Source organism: Corapipo altera, unplaced genomic scaffold (assembly GCF_003945725.1).
Source record: "Corapipo altera isolate COAL_440 unplaced genomic scaffold, ASM394572v1 305, whole genome shotgun sequence".
In the NCBI taxonomy this organism is placed as follows: domain Eukaryota; kingdom Metazoa; phylum Chordata; class Aves; order Passeriformes; family Pipridae; genus Corapipo; species Corapipo altera.
This window is the reverse complement of record NW_020885011.1, coordinates 57,573-72,984: the sequence shown is the minus strand read 5'-3', so window position 1 is coordinate 72,984 and position 15,412 is coordinate 57,573. Positions and strand designations below refer to the sequence as shown.

General features: G+C 45.1%; 2 protein-coding genes across 3 annotated transcripts in view; one reads left to right on the top strand and one right to left on the bottom strand.

Moving 5' to 3' along the window:
- The window catches only part of ASPSCR1 (ASPSCR1, UBX domain containing tether for SLC2A4), a 38,988-nt gene extending 25,170 nt beyond the window's left edge, over window positions 1-13,818 (top strand). For both annotated transcript variants that reach the window (XM_027667468.1, XM_027667469.1), the window contains 4 exons: window positions 7,826-7,877; window positions 8,576-8,645; window positions 8,979-9,166; window positions 10,520-13,818. In XM_027667468.1, the coding sequence (XP_027523269.1) occupies window positions 7,826-7,877; window positions 8,576-8,645; window positions 8,979-9,166; window positions 10,520-10,533 (324 nt within the window). In that variant the 3' untranslated portion in view covers window positions 10,534-13,818. The remainder of the gene's footprint in view (window positions 1-7,825; window positions 7,878-8,575; window positions 8,646-8,978; window positions 9,167-10,519) is intronic.
- Window positions 13,819-14,380: 562 nt separating this feature from the next.
- CENPX (centromere protein X) lies at window positions 14,381-15,406 on the bottom strand. The gene is made up of 5 exons (XM_027667490.1): window positions 15,367-15,406; window positions 15,238-15,289; window positions 15,098-15,151; window positions 14,730-14,818; window positions 14,381-14,594 (listed from the first exon to the last, which is right to left on the bottom strand). The coding sequence occupies exons 1-5, from the start codon at window positions 15,403-15,405 to the stop codon at window positions 14,580-14,582; spliced, it is 249 nt and encodes an 82-aa protein (XP_027523291.1). The 5' UTR covers window position 15,406; the 3' UTR covers window positions 14,381-14,579.
- Window positions 15,407-15,412: the final 6 nt, after the last annotated feature.

The following is a 15,412-nucleotide window of genomic DNA, read 5'->3' as shown; positions in this document are numbered from 1 at the left end:
TCAAACAGGAAAGAATCAATTCCTGCTGAGATCTTGTCATGCCATTCAGTTTGGATTGGGTGATTCTGGGTGAAGCTTTGCTCCTGTTGCTGGTGTAAATCCTTTTTCCTCTCTAACTTTCACCATGTCAGTGCAGGCCCTGTGCCATAATGTCTCCTGCTCGGGTAGGCTTTCCCTTCTGCTGGAATCCGGGTGCCTGGCAGGGGCTGAAGGGCCTTTCTTCTCTGGGTGGAAATGAGTGCAGAAATCACTCTGGCTGTTGTGTCCGTGCCCACTCTGTCACTGTTGGATGCCCTGTTTAGAGGTGTCTGTTCCTGGTTGGGCTGCACTGCCTGAGCCTCAGGGCTCTTGTTAAAAAAACCCCTGACCTGGACCAGGAGAGAGAGGGGATGTTTGTGGTACTGGGGCAGTGCTGGGGATGGGGACCTGCTCACTGCTTCTCACCTGATGTTACGGCCTTCCAAGCTGAGAAATCTTCAGTGTGGGAAGAGGTTTGCATGGGCCAGAGTCCCCGCAGGGCTGAGGACGGCAGAGAAGCCTGCGGGGCCTGGCCTTGCCCAGATGGGGTTGGGCTCTCTGCAGAGGGGTTTGGTGGAGACCTTTCCCCTTTCAGGCATCCTGTGATCCATGGAAGGGAAACGTTTTGAACTTTAGTCAGAGCTCCCCTTCTGTTCCCTGATCTGGAAGGAGAGAGATGAAAAGAAAAAGCTGCTCTGTAAAGATAGTAGGCAGGTGCTTTGTAAAATATGTGGCTTTGGGGCTGGGAGAAAAGGAGCTTTTGCTCTAAGGTAACCTGACAATACCCAGCACCCCTGTACTGAGAAAGCTTGTTCTGGAATAACAGTGTTGTGGTATATAGGGTGTGAACGTGAATGAAGTGCTGTGGAGTGTGCAGTTCTTCCAGACATCACAGGGAAAAGGGAGCCATGAGTAAAGTCATGGAACAGCTAATTGCTCAAGCTTTCGTTGTACTTGGAGGATGTGTGAAAGGTTCAGGAGGAAGTTTGTCTTTATCAGTAGCACATCTCTTTAAGGTTGTCAGGTTGTATCATGTAACTGCCAAAATTTGCTGCTTTTCCCTCAAGTGCTTGTGTGGGATGCTTGGCACCTAATGTGGTTCCCTTGCAGAGATGCCTGCGCATAACCTGACTCTTGATTTTTCCAAAACGGGTACTACCATGGTGTATCTAGCCATTCTGCATTTTTTTTCATCATTTAATTTTCACATTATCCCAGGTCCTAAGTTAGCAGTGGGCTATCCTCCACTCTACAGACTACCTTGGTACTGTCTGTAGTGAAGAGTGGATGGTGTCTGAGGCAGTAACGTGAGCACATTTGAGCATTCAGATACTTATAAATTACTGAAGTTTGTGCAAAGCCAGTAACAGGAGTGACTGCAGATGGTTGAGTACTGTATTATCAATACTTCTGCTCTCTCCACCCTCTTGTTCCATTCAAGCTGATAAGATTGGCACCATATTTGTTAAATTTGATCACTTACAGCGAAGGGAGAACCTTTGCGCTGGAAGCAAAACCAAGAAGAAAGACAAATGTTGTCGACTTGTTTGCCAAGATACTTGGATTCAAAGAACTGTCTGAAGTGAATTCTCCCAAAATCTGTGTGTATTTACAGTATAGTGAACACACAGATTGGCAGCAACATGAAGTTTTTGGAACCCATAAAGACTTCAAGGCATTGCTTTGATTTTTTTGTTGTTGCTGTTTTTGCTGGCCGCCTTCTTCTCATGTCCCTTGAAGTGTTTTATAATATTCTGCTCTCCAGAGCTGATCAACCACAGGCTTCCCTGTTGTAGCACTTGGCTTTGCATGCCTTATAACTCTAGTGCCTTGTTTGTGTTTTTCTAGGCTGTCTGAGCTTTTCAAAGTTGCTTCTTAGCTTCTTTCTCCTCCCAGAAACAGGCGCTTGTGTAGTGCGTATCTGGGGTGGGTTAGTGGAAAAAAATCATTGATTGCTGAGCTAATACTAGGAAAGAATTAGCAGAAAGTAGGAGTACCGGCCACTGGAAAAGTCCAGGCAGCAGAGAGGGCAGGAGGCCATCTTCTGTCTTCAGAGGAGCTAAAGGAATCCACAGGCTTCCACATAAATATTTAGGTCTTCTAATCAGATCTTAGAGTGCACCGAATGTTTCCTCTGGCGCGTACCACGAGGCAGAAATCCAGACGAGCTGTTTGTTCCTTTCTTTGCCTTTGGTTCTGTTTCCATATCCTATTTGTTAATGCCACTTTGGGCAGTACATCTGGCATGCCTGTTCAGTGAAGCCAGCTACGGTCAGCCTTCTCTATTGGCAAAAATCTGAAGGAATTTCAGAAAAAATTACTTCATCAGAGTTAAGTCTGTTAGAGGCACTTCCAGTGGCAGGCCTTGTGGTTATTGCACTCACTAGCAAAGAGAATTGCAATTAATACTGAAATCCATCCAGCACAGAGGATGGCATTCACCTAAAAGTCTTAGCCCTTTACTTCTCCATTCAGGATTTTCTCATCTGACTGCATTTCCTAGCAATCTCACCTCCTGTTTGTGGTGAGGCCTGTTACCCATGCTCGCAGAGGCTGTCCCTGCTTGCCTCATGATGCTTGGCTTCAAGTATGGCAGGGTGCTTTGGTCCTGGTGAGAGCTTCCTTGGACTACTGCATTCAGAGTGGAAATCCTGCCCAAAATGTTCACTGCTACTGTCAGGTTTGGAGGCCAGATCTTTCTGATCTCAGCTCAGGGGCTCAATTAATACTCTTTACACCTGGATTCCTTATTAAGTAGCATTCTCAAAACAGTGTTTTCAAATCTTATCTTTGCCTTATGAATTTTAAAGGTCCTCTGTCTTAGCTGGATCCGTCCCACGTCTGTGGTGGCTGCAGGATATCCACCTCCTTTGGCAGTTGCTGTTCACATTGGGCAGCTTTGTTCTCAGGTTATAAACATGAACCACTTGGTCTGCCCCTTTCACCATAGCTGTGGTGTTTATTTCTGTTTCAGTGATGCTGTGCAGTCTTGCTGGAGAACCTTTTGATCCAGTGGCTTTCCAGTTGAATTTTCCAAGAGCTAGTTTATGTGTTTGGGGTGTGTGTACTATGCAGTATTTCATGTTGGTAGCTTGGGTTTCTCCTTCCATGCGCGTGTTCCTTTGAAGTGCTTATTTTCTTATTCATCTTCTAACATCAAACTAACAGCAGACCTGTGGCAGATCCTCTCAGATCATGTAACGGAAAGAATGCTGCTCCTTCTGGCAGCTGCAAGTTCCCTTTGACAGCAGCCCCTGCCTGGTCTGACAGCATTGCTCTGTCAGGGAACAGAACAACTGCCGGGAATAATGTACATCATCTGCAGTGCTGTGTTCTAGGATTTTTTTTTTGCATGTGTATGTCTGTGAAGGAGGAAGTATTCAGCCATTATTTGGGGAGGGTTCTGCCTGAAATATTTTCTGTGTTCTAGAGAACAAGTTACTAAAACAGGCAGTAAAACAAAGCAGAAATGTTTCTCTGCTGTATCACAGCTGGATTCACCCGGAACGTTGTTCTAGTGTGGATATTTTTATCGTGGAATGCGAGATGCAGCAGCCTCATTGTGCCAGGATGCCGTGCTGTCACAAACCACGCTCACCACCGCAGCGTCCAAGTAACTGTGCGCTTCCTCTCTTGAGTAAAACTGGAGTTACTCAGCTGCATAGTTTCAGACTAAATGTGGCTTTATGAGTAACAGGCTGGTCTTCTGATCTCTGAAATGGAAAGCATTCATTTAAACTTTTGCAACTGTAACTAAGCAAATGGATGAAGCTGTGTTAGATCTTTTTAAAATCTGAGAAGTTGGTCATTTGGAATGATACTTCCTAAATGGGAAGAGCAATAGGCAGGACATTGACTTCCTTCTCTCCTTGCCTCACTGACTTTCTAATCCCTTCAGAAGAAGCTGTCCTGTGATTATGGCCGTGGATGGGGCTCTAGAGACTCTCATACTTAATTCTCATTTTGTCTGCTGCCATCCTGTGTGACCTTGAATAAGTTATTTAATCTCATTAGGTCTCAGTTTTTTCATCTGTCCAAAAAAACCCAAAGCAAACCAAAAAAAACCTAAAACCAACCCACAAGCACAAAGCATTTTTATTTACATTGCATGTTGCTGTACAATTGCATCTGTATTGCATCTATACAATTGCACAGTGGAACACCATTTTCAGTTGGATTTCTGGCTGTTGGTGCATCTGTACAGATCTGTACAAGATCTGACTGTATCTTGTAAATATGTCTTGCACAGTGTGATTTGAACATTTTAATTCAATAGATAATAGCATCTATTTCCCCAGTCAGAATGGCATTGTTTCTTTGGCTGGAAATCAAAGCAGCAAGGAAAAGAAATTCTGGGTGTTTGAGTGTAGTAACTGGCTCTTGGCTCAGTCCTGTTGTGGTAATTCTCTGCATATAACTGAACAGAGCTTTTTGACTTAATTGTTTTGGACAACCTTTGATTCTTTTACTCAATCTGACAGGCTCAGTGTGATTCTAAGAGTTTTCAAAATCTATTCTGATTCACAGATAATCTTAAAAGAATCCTATGAAGTGAGGTTAAGAACTGGAGAGCTGTTCTTCTAGAAACATTGGCAGATGCATTAGAACAACTGCAAAGATTAGAGCAGCCAGTGTGTGATCCTTACATTCTTAGCTGTGTTAGAAAATGTTAGAGGCTTTGACTTTGGGCTTGCATGTTTTCCTGCATGGCATCTACTAAAGCCTTCTCTTCTTTGTGCCAAGACAGCCCTTGGACAGTGGGGCTGTCCAGTGGCCAATCATTCCATTGGCCTGCTTGTTTTTAATGTAAAATTGCTGCTGATTTAAATACTTTCGTTTTTCAGGAAACTCTGGGACAGCATTATGTCCTGCTAGTGACTGGCTAGAGAATTCATGGGGTGAGAAGTGAGGTGCAGCTGCCTTCTGTACTGAGCTCTCAGGAAGTGCTGGGATTGGTACCTGAAAATTCTGCACAAAGGAAGCTGAACCAAGGGTTCTGTGCATGAGCCAATAGTCTGTTTGAATTGAAGAAAAATAACTTACTGGATGGAAGTTTGGCAAGAGGGGACTCCGTGTTGGCTGACCCCTAGGAAGGGATAGGGATGCAGGGAAAGGAGCCATGGGAAGGAGGTTGCATTCTGTGTACTTGTGGGCTGCTGTCTAGCTCCTCTGAGTTTTTTTCAATTAAGATTTTGAACTGAAACATTTGGACTGATGTTTTGCCAGCAGTGGGAAATGATTGTGGACGTGGATCCTGAAACTGAGAACTATGGTTATTTGACAACCTGTGAGTAAATAGGGTAGAGGTTTATATTGGGGCACAGTCTGTCTGTGTGTTTGTTCGTTGAGTGTGTGTCTAGCTCTTAGTCTGTGTTTCTCACTCTCTTTCTCTCTTTGTGCCTCACACAGGCCCTGCCATGAATTTTCTCTGACCCCTTGGGGCCATTCCCACATGAGGCTTTGATGTGTGTGCCCAGAGCTTGATTGACAAGGAAGTTTCAGTGGCGGCAGCAGGGAAACTAAGAGAAAAGGGCAGGGCTTTGAACTAAGGGGCTTTGAGCTCTGAGATGCTGTGCTTACTTATCTTCTTCAGAATGTTAATTATTTACCAAGATAATTGGTTGGGAGGTGAAAAAAAGAGAGGGGAGGTTATTAAAAAATTCCAACACTAACACACTACAAAAACCTCATTTTCCAACTTGCAGCTGGCATGAAAAGGATGTTGTGTGTAAAAGGGCTTCAGTGTATGTGTGTTGGGGGGCCCTTTTTAAGGCACCCATTTCCTAAATAGACGAATGCAGCGAAAACATCAAAGCTCTTGTGAGAGTTTTCTCTGAGGTTTCTAAACCATGTCTGGTACTTTTTAATTAAAAAAGTTTATGGAGAGCCGTCTTTGTGACTGGAGCAGGCAACCTTAGGCCCTGTTGATTGAGGAATGAAATGTTAAAAGACCTAATAAATAATTATTTTTGCTAAAATGTCAGTTCAAGGATGTGAAATTTCCTGGATGCTTTAGCAGGAGCTGAAACTTGGAGTAGGCTAATGAATGTCTCCTGCTTCAGTCTAGTGTGATGTTGGCCATGCTGTGTGAGACAGTCTCCCACAGCCTTTGGATTAGCATCAAAAAAATACGTAATACCACATGCTCATCTGAAGCTTGTAGGCAGGAAGATAGGTGAAGCTGTTTCATTTTGCCTTCAGTTAATACAGTTTTATTAGTCTCTGTATAGGGCAGCTGTCCACAGCATCCTCTGTGAAGATCAGGGTTCCACTGAGTTCTGGTAACTGCTGTTCTGGATCAGGTCCAAGGACTGTCATTCCAATATCCAGACTGAGCTGATGGTGGCAACAGAGGCTCAGGAAAACTTCAGAGCAGGCAGTCTGCCCTGCACAGTTCCCAAGTATTCATGAGTGATACCAAGTGAGGCAGTGGGTTGCTTTTATTTAGTTTACTCTATGATTTGGTGTCTTTATCTGTTTCTTAGTATAAGGCTTCCTAAAAGCTTAACAGAATTGTTTCAGCTACTTTTTCTTTATGTGGTATTATACTGACATGTGATGCAGGTAATAAATACAATATTTTTCTTTCAGAATCCTTCCTGGTACAGCTGGTTATACCATATCATATTAATCTTCTGTGTATCACCTTCAAACCATTTAAAAATCCAAGCCTGTGCCTGCAGCAGTGTCTGATTTTAGTACTAAGTTCAATAATTTTGACTTTGTTGCTCACTGTTTCCCTTGGGAACACTTGGATACACCATCTGGACATGGTGGGGTAGTGCTATGTAATGTATTGCTTAGTTCCAGCACTGGGTTTTTGGAAGGTGTGGTGTGACACTGTGGTCACTGGAGGTGGCAGAGCAACCTCTGTAGGTAGGTCCTTCCTTTACCTACAGGTGTGTTTGTGATTCTTTAGTTGAACTGGGGGACTGTGAGTCCAGTTTTACAGTTTCTCTGGTGCCCAGCAAAGGACTAAAAGATAACGAGGGACCGATGCGTCTGACATATGGGGAGAGGCAAAGAGAGTCAGGGTTGTTCAGCCTGGAAAAGAGAAGCTCTGGGGGGCTTGTCAACGTGGGCAATGAAAGAGATGGGGAACAGCAAAGGAGACGGGCCAGACTTCCCAGCCGTGCCCAGTGAAAGGACGAGAGGAAATGGACACCAGTCACAGGAACTTCCATTGAAATAAAGGGAAAAAAATCACAACCAAACCCACAGGATGGAAAAAGTGTTTGAATGTGGCAATTATTCTGACAAGTAGGAACTAGGAATTCAGGCTGGATTTATAAAAGGAAATACTGCGTCCTGGAAAGCTGGCGAAACTTGACAAATTTCCACCATAGACATAGACCCCATAGGGTGTAAATGTAATAAAATGATCTAGAATAGATTTTGGAGGGCATAGCTAGATTTTTCTTCTCTTGCTATCAGCCACTCAGATCTTAGAAGATTCCTTTCATATTCCCACTATCTGCTCAGCAGTGGAGAATGTGTGTGCAATACAATGGCAGGAGATACTGGGACAGAGGAGAAGGAATGGCAGGGCACTGGCACAGTGAGCATGTGCTGTACAGGTCTCATCACCTGTGTGTGGTAGAACAGATAATAAAATTTTGCTTCACAGTGTACTCCAAGTGCCCTGTGCTCTGCACAAGTTTAACTTTTTCTGAATTATAGATAGTTCAGTGACCTTGGCTTGAACTCCATGAATTTGTCTGTACCTGTCTAACCTGCCTCTAATGTTCACTGTGAACTGTGAAAGCATCTACATTGAGTGATACCTTCTTTTCCCCTTTTGCTGCAGGCTAAACTCTTTCCAACTGCTGTAATTCATTTTGGATCTGAGGAGTGCAGGGGTGAGTGCATTGCCTCTTTCCTTCAGCTGACTGTATAGTTCTTGTAGTAGACTGAGAATTACATCCTTACTGTCAGAGATCTTCTGACAAAAGGTACTGCAGTCCTTGAGAATGCTGGTGAATGTTCCCATTCCAACTGGCTGAAGCTCTCCAGAGCTGGCTTGGTCAGTTAGCTTGAGCAGAAATGTAGACATAGTACCTTTTTTATGGGATTTGTTAGGCTTGGGAGTAAGCATTGTCTGCCATGAGAGCAAGAATGATGGAAGAATGGCTCTGTAGAAAAAAATCCTGTTGTTCAAAATGTTAACTAGCCAAATTACTATGAAATGCTTTTGCAGCGTTCCTGTGGTAGTGGATTGGGTGAAGATGGTAGAACAGATCTGAATCTTTGGTACTTTGACATCTCTGGTTTATGCTTAGAATCCCTGTTTCTCCCAGAGATCAAAGCACGCTCTGGCTTCACAGAAAAGTTTCTGAGATGTGGTGAGCATTGAAAGAAAATGTCAGGATCTCGGGGTTTGAATGATGAAATAGGGCAGCTCTGAGTTGTGAAAGAAACTTTCACAGTTAAAAAGTGTCCTATGTCATTTGGGGCAAGGGTGATGGAGATCTACTGTAGTATACAGCAGGTATTTGTTGAGCTGAGAGCTGTGTGATACTGTGGTGATTGTGAGTGATTTGATTTCATTTTTAAACAGCTTGTTACCTGAAATCGGACCTGCTGAGCTCTGCAGTTTCCCCTTCTGCAGCTGATTTATTAGTAGCCAGGTATGTTGAGACTGAATAGAGTTGCAAATGCCTGAGTATTTCAGGGATGGGGGAAGCATGAAATGAGCTCATCTTACTACAAAGAAATGTTCTTTGAAGATGCTAGGGCTTCCTGTTCTCCAGAAACAGTCATACTGTCATACTCCATAGATTTGTGAGTCCTTTACAAAGTAGGATTTCAGTGACTAAATCAAGTAAATCCTAGTGCTTCTATTGTGGAAAAAGAAGAACCTTTTCAATCTGACTTAAAAAATTTAAAGGTGGTGGTGGTGGTGGTACAGGGTTTATTATGAAAAATGAAGCTTAATTTTCCTTGCTTATTTTCTTTCTCAGGTGTTTTCCCAGATCATTAGTTCCTTCTGCTTCATCGTCTGTGGCATCGAGAGCTCCGTCCCTGCCTGGACCAGAAGCAGGAAGCGACAGAAAGAGCAGCGAGTGTCCAGAAGCAGCCAGCACACAGGGAGCTCTGCAGGGCTTGAGAAGGACCCCTGGGAAAATCCCCAAATGGCTGAAGCTGCCAGGTATCATGAAATCAGAGGAGAGCTCTGTTCATTCTAAACTGCCCCAAAAGGCAGGCTCCTCTCTGCCAAACGTGTTGGATGTTGCCAGTATTGTTGCAGATGTCAGCTTGTGCATGCAGGAACTTGGTTCACTGCTTGTTGATCACGCATCAGTTTGGAACTTGAACCTGAGCCTTCACTGGAGAAGGATCTGAGTGCAGGCTCTGAACACTGGGGAGTCTGATGCCTAATCCATATGCTTGCAGCATTCTTAACTATGTTTTTGGTTTGATGCACTGAGCTCTTAACTCTACCAGTGTTGTTCAAATATTAATAGGCAGGACATTCTACATACCAAAGGCCAATGTCATCTGTTAAATCTCTGCCATTATTTTCCCTTTTGCTTCTGTAGTCTGTTTTAGTACTTTTCTTTCTCTTGAATTTTTTTTAGCTGGTCTTCCTGTTTTAAATCTTCACTGCAAACCAGTAGTGGTTTTCCATAATGAAGATTGCAACCAAGTTTCCATTACTAATTTTTTCTTGGTTTATCCTCATCAGAAAACTGCAATCTTGTTTTTAGTTCCCAAACAAATAGCTTATGTGTGTGTTTTTTATGTGAATTTATACAAAATATGAGATAATTAGAAGAAGGATTCCTGAAATAAACAGTTGGCAATATTCACTTTTTGATGCAGTGGCAAAGACAAGAGGGAGAGAGAAGAGAGGAAATAAAAAAAGGGAAAAAAAAAAAAAAGAGACATTAAATCAGCCCCCTTAACAGCAACAAAACTAGTAATGGTTATATGGAAATCCCTGGCTACTAATGCCAAATATCAACTTTTAGTATTTGTTTCTGGAAGATACTGTGGGGCCCTCAGCTCCAGCAAGCAGACCATTAGGTCTGAAGGCTCCCAACAGTGAGTTGCTGTATTTCCCTGCTGTGGAAATACCCCGGTCTGGTATAGATTGGTGCTGAGATACTGATGCAGTGGGAAACAGGATCTTCACTGTTGCCTGCTTCCAGTATGTTTGAAGCATTGCACTTTAGAGTTTTCTTTTCCAAGTAAAGATTATCTGGACAAAGTACAAAATATCATCTCACCTGCCCATGCAGGTTTCCCATGTAACAGTTAGTATGAAAGGTTAATAATATGCTCTAACATACATATTAATAACATGAAGGATGAAGTTCCCTGCTCCAAAAGTTATGATGTATCTACCATTCCATCTCCCTAAGTGCTCCCTTGTGGTCTCCAAGGCTGCCTGAGCACAGCAGTGTCCAGAGCCCTCAGCCACCAGATCATATTATTGAGAAATGAGACAGTGCAAATTACATGCTAAGTGTTTTAATGCTCCTGTGGGTTTTTTTTGTAGGTGGAAAGAGATGAAGCATCCTGGGCTGCTGGATCAGTGAGCAATCAGCTGTCCCCCTGTCTTGATGAACTTACTCAGAATGCATAAGAAATTGTTAGTGGCCCTGGAGAGCTAATCTGTATGAACATTAGTTATAAAAAGAGAATTGCTATTTCAGATGCCAGTTGCACCTGGTGAAGGAGTGGAAGGCCTGTTTATGGTCTTTGTGACTACAGAAGCAAGGTTAGAAGTTAAATTTAAGGTTTCTTGCATGCAAATAATAAGCATAGAGAAATAAGTGGGATATAATTTCTATATACTTTCTGTGAAGGACTTTGTTTCTGTCCATATTTTTAAATTCAATCTTCCCAGTTCTACCTTCAGAGATCACTTGAGTCTATCTGCCTGGATTCTAGCATCAAGATACAATCTGGTTCAGCTTTAACTATAGTTGTTAAGTGATGCCTAAAACAAGACTTCTTTCTGCTTCTTGCTGGGTGGAGTTAGTGCTGCTGATACTTTTGAATATAGATGCCTGGAAAGTGAATGAAGAGGAAGCACTTAGGTCACTTAAACCAGTTCAGTTGGCCTTTCCTGTGAACCTCTTGGGCTGCTGCCCTTGTATTGTGTTCAGTTGCCAGAATCTTACTAACAAGGAACACAGGTATCTGTTCATGGAATGCCTCTTGAGATTATTTCTGCCCTAAGCTCTAGTTCTATTTTCACTGTGTATAATTAACACCAGTAATTACAGCAAGGAAAAAGCCATCCAGTTAAAGGGTCTCTTTGGTTGGTGGTTGGAGTGTTCCTGGAGCAGGGTGGCCATGCCCTGCACCACCGCTCGTGTTGGGGGAAAGCCCCAGTCCGGGTCATTGCCTTCTGCAGACGTCATGTGGAGATGAATGTTGTTGGTTAGAATTGCAATTACACTGGAGATGAACTCTGTAGTGCCACGGCAGCCATGGTGCTGGATTCTATTTGAAGTCTTCTCTGTGGGTCAATGATCCATGGAGAACTGGGGTTCCATGGTATAGTAATACCATATTTTCCATTTTCCTTGTTTCCTCCCTGCACTACATGCACATCTGCACAATTTGTATACGTAATAAAGCAGAGTGGCCGTGGGAGCCCTTTTGGTCGGTCCCTTTGATAATGTTTCTTGCCCCAGCACTTGGTCTCTGTCAGTTCACAGGAACCTGCTCCCTTTTCAATGGGCCTGTCATGCCTCATTCTCTTCCTCCCATTTTTTTTTAACAAAGCAAAACAGAGCTTTGTACCATCTGAATGAACTTCAAAGTGGCTAGAAAGGGCACCCAGGGTTCCTGGCACTTGTTATTGTCTCCCAGCCTGGCCAACATTTCCCTTCAGGTCTAATTATTTCCAAATGGTCCTAGATGCTTTGAAGAAGCTTGGAGGGAGGGGGAGGCATGAAAGAAAGGTGTAAGAGGAAAAAGAAGACTCAAAGTAGAGGGAGCAGAATGCTTTACCAAAAAAATTGATTGATTTCTTACATGACACCCAAACATAAACAGGGAATGTGTGCGGCCACTGGCAGTGGGGAATGTGAGAGCACTATGTACAGCGGCCGCTCTAAATCCTCCCTGTGGAAAGCAACCTCTTCTAGTGCTTGACAGGCTATAAAAGGCATACCACAGCAAACCAAAAACCCATTAAAATAATGTTTAAAGTTTATTGCTTTAGTGGATTAAGTGTGGACTGAGCCTACCTTCCACAGGACTGTCTGTATCTTGGTTCAGGTGCTGTGTCAGGCTTACTCATGTCTTACAAGTCAGAGGCAGACTGTAGCTAGAGCTGCTTTGCTGAATTTATGCAGGATGTATTGGGGGGAAACCAGAAGTCATTGCTAATGATAGGTGGGGAAATACTTGTGCTGGTGTTTTTGATTCCCAGGGTTAGAATAAGCAGTGTGGTTTGAAGGAAGTTGTTGCAGTGTGCCTTCAGATGTGCTTGTCTTTATTTTTTGAAGAGCACAGGAGACATCAAATAGTGCCAATTTGCTTATCTTTTCTGATTCTGCCAGTTTCATAAAGAGCAAGTACTGTAACTGTCACCTGCAAGTACCTGAGGTGGGAAAATAGAAGTAGTTTAGGGATACAAGCAGCAATATCAGTATTCCTGGGGCAGTTTCATGGGTTAAGTGCAGGGATGAGGACTAGACTTCATATTGCTCACTGTGAGTTCTCTCAGGCAGTTCTGCCTGTGCTTGACCCTTGTGTGACTCAGCCACACATCGAACCCAATACAAGCACAAGAATGAAAAATCAGTACCTTTAACAGCTAGATCAGAGGTCTTATTCCTCTTCGCTATGCAAAGAAGAGTTAGTTTTAGCTGTTGCTGCTATTAAAATGCTGCTTTACTACTAATGTCCACATCAGCAGTTCTCTTGAGTCAATGCTTGTGTGTGTCAGGAAAGGGAACTTGAACCTTTTTATGGCAGCAGCTTTGGGACCTGTGTCAGTAGGAGTCAGATAGGAGGGAGAGATGAGGATCTGAAATCTGGAAAAGGCAAGAAAGTAGGACTGAATTCTTTAAGGGGGACAAGATGCCCTGACATTTAAAACTGCAGGCTGTTCACTAAGCTGCTTGCTACAAGGATTTCGGCCCTGCTGCAGAACAATATCTGCAGGTACCTGATGAGCTAGTTTTGTTTCAGTATCACTTCTGCTGTAATAGCTGAACTCATCCCTGGGGTTTTGGGGCATTCAAAGGTAGCATTAGTTGCATTTTTTTGCTATTGCCTTTTTTTTACCAATGGTTGTGGGGCTGAAGGCTGAACTAGGTCAGTTCCTTCACAGGGTGCGTTGTACAGCTGCACAAACAATTGTCTTGGCTGAGTGGCAGAGGGCTGCTGGGGACTGCTTAAGCTGGTACTGTCATCAGAATGTGTATTAAACTGCGGTTTTCATGAGGTTTCCAAGTGGCTGGTGTCCTGAGGAATGACCCTGATAGCTCCTGGCCGAAAAGAGTACAAGGACCTACTGAGCCTCTGCCTGCCACAGCTGTCCCTGGGAACAGGCCTGCTTGCTGCTGATCCCACAGCAGGAGCGCAGGCCCCGAGCCATGGCCCGTCAGTGGTGCTCCTGCAGGGGCCATGCACTTCCCAACAAAGCCACTTGGGTTGTGTGGGTCCTGCCCACATGTGTGAGGTTTCTTATTTCATAGCGCCCCCCTGCTCCCCCCCCCTTCCCTTCCCCCCACTGCCAGAGGGGCCAGGCTGTCCCGTGATGTGGGATTCTCACACATGCTGTTTGTTATTTTGTCCTTTTTTCCTTTCCTCCTACAAAGATTTAGAGAAGAGGGTGGGTGAGGGGGAAACTCTTCAAGTCTTTGAAGCAACTTGACTTTTGATGATTAATTACAGCGGAGGGAGGGAGACGGGTTTTTAACTTACTGATGTTTGTGAGAACAAATTTATAGCAGAGGGGAAGCAGCTTCTGAGGAGAATATCAAATGGTTAAAAGGTTCTGAGTATTCTTTGATGTCACAGCTCTAGAGAAATACTGGAAGGTAGTGAAGGACAGACACTGTTTATTTATAAAATAAAGATCAGTTACCTGCTCTTGGCAAGAGCCTGTGACTGAGCTCCTGTTAACGACCTATTCATTATACAGGCTTGGAGCTACTAGAGTTGCTGTCACAGCTGCCTGCTGAGGCAAGGAGAGCCTGAAGACTGGATGGTATTTCCAGCCATTAAGTCTTTCCATGCATCCCTGTGAAGCAGCACCTGTTTCTCACATTAGCTGAGAAAGCAACAGCATCCTACCGTGCTGTGAAGTACAGGCCCCTGTTAACAGGAGTAAAGCAGCAAGACGGAAACCAGTTACATACTCAGCTGAACAAAACAAGCCTACGACAGCCTCTTCTCAAAAATAGTATCTGACAGCATCATTGCTATGGGCTGTATTGTGCTTGGTAAAAGGGAGGGGAAACAGAAGCAAAACAACAGAGGAAGAAAAAGTTGAAACTGTTTTTCCCAGAGCTGGACTCTGAGGCTGAGACAGATGTTTGCTGTCAGGTCAGGACCATCTGCTGGCAGGTAGCATGTGCTTCAGGAGGCCTCTAGAAATCCAGAAGCTGTAAGGAGAGAGCAGCAAGCCAGTCAGCACATAGGCCAGGTTCCTGAAACATCTCCCAAGGGGAACAGCATCAAGCTGTTTCAGCTCACATCCTCATCCTGCTCCCGTGCAGTTGAGGCCCATGGTTACGTACCAGCTGCGGCAGCACTTTCTCCAGATGCTCAATATCCACCTTCTCCAGGTCCTCTGTCTGAGCCTGCCGCGCTGCCCGTGCCGCCGCTTCTGCAGGACAAGGGAAAGCGGAGGGCAGTGAGAGGGGTATGGGAGTTGCCGGGGAGGGGGGTCCCGCCCGGGGGGCCTGGCTAGTTTCCTAGGAGGGAGGTAGCCCGGAGGAGTGCGGGAAGCGGTGTCAGGGCTTCGGCTGCGCAGGAGACAGCAGAGCTGGTGCAGCACGGGATGAGACGAAGTGCTGGATGCTCGGGGCGAAGGCTGGGGCGGGGGGGGGGCCCGCCGGTCGGTAACGGGCCCACAGGGCGGCTGGGGCTGACCCCGCGCGCTCACCTCGGACGAAGACGTTCAGCATCTCGGCCATCAGCAGCTGCGCGTCCCCGTTCACTGCAACGACAAGGCGCTCAGGGCAGGCGGGGGCCCAGCCAGCCGCGCCCGGGCCCTCCCGGTACCGCCCGCCGCTGCCCCGGTACCTCGTGTCCTCCCGTCCCGGAAATGGAGGCGGAGCAGCCGGTCCACGGTGTCCTGCGCGGAGAGAGGAAGGGATGAGCGGGCCCGAAACCCCCCGCCCGGGACCGACCCCCCCGCCGGGACCGCCGCACCTTCCTGAAGCCTCCGGCGCGGCCGTCCCGCTCCTCCATGTCCCGC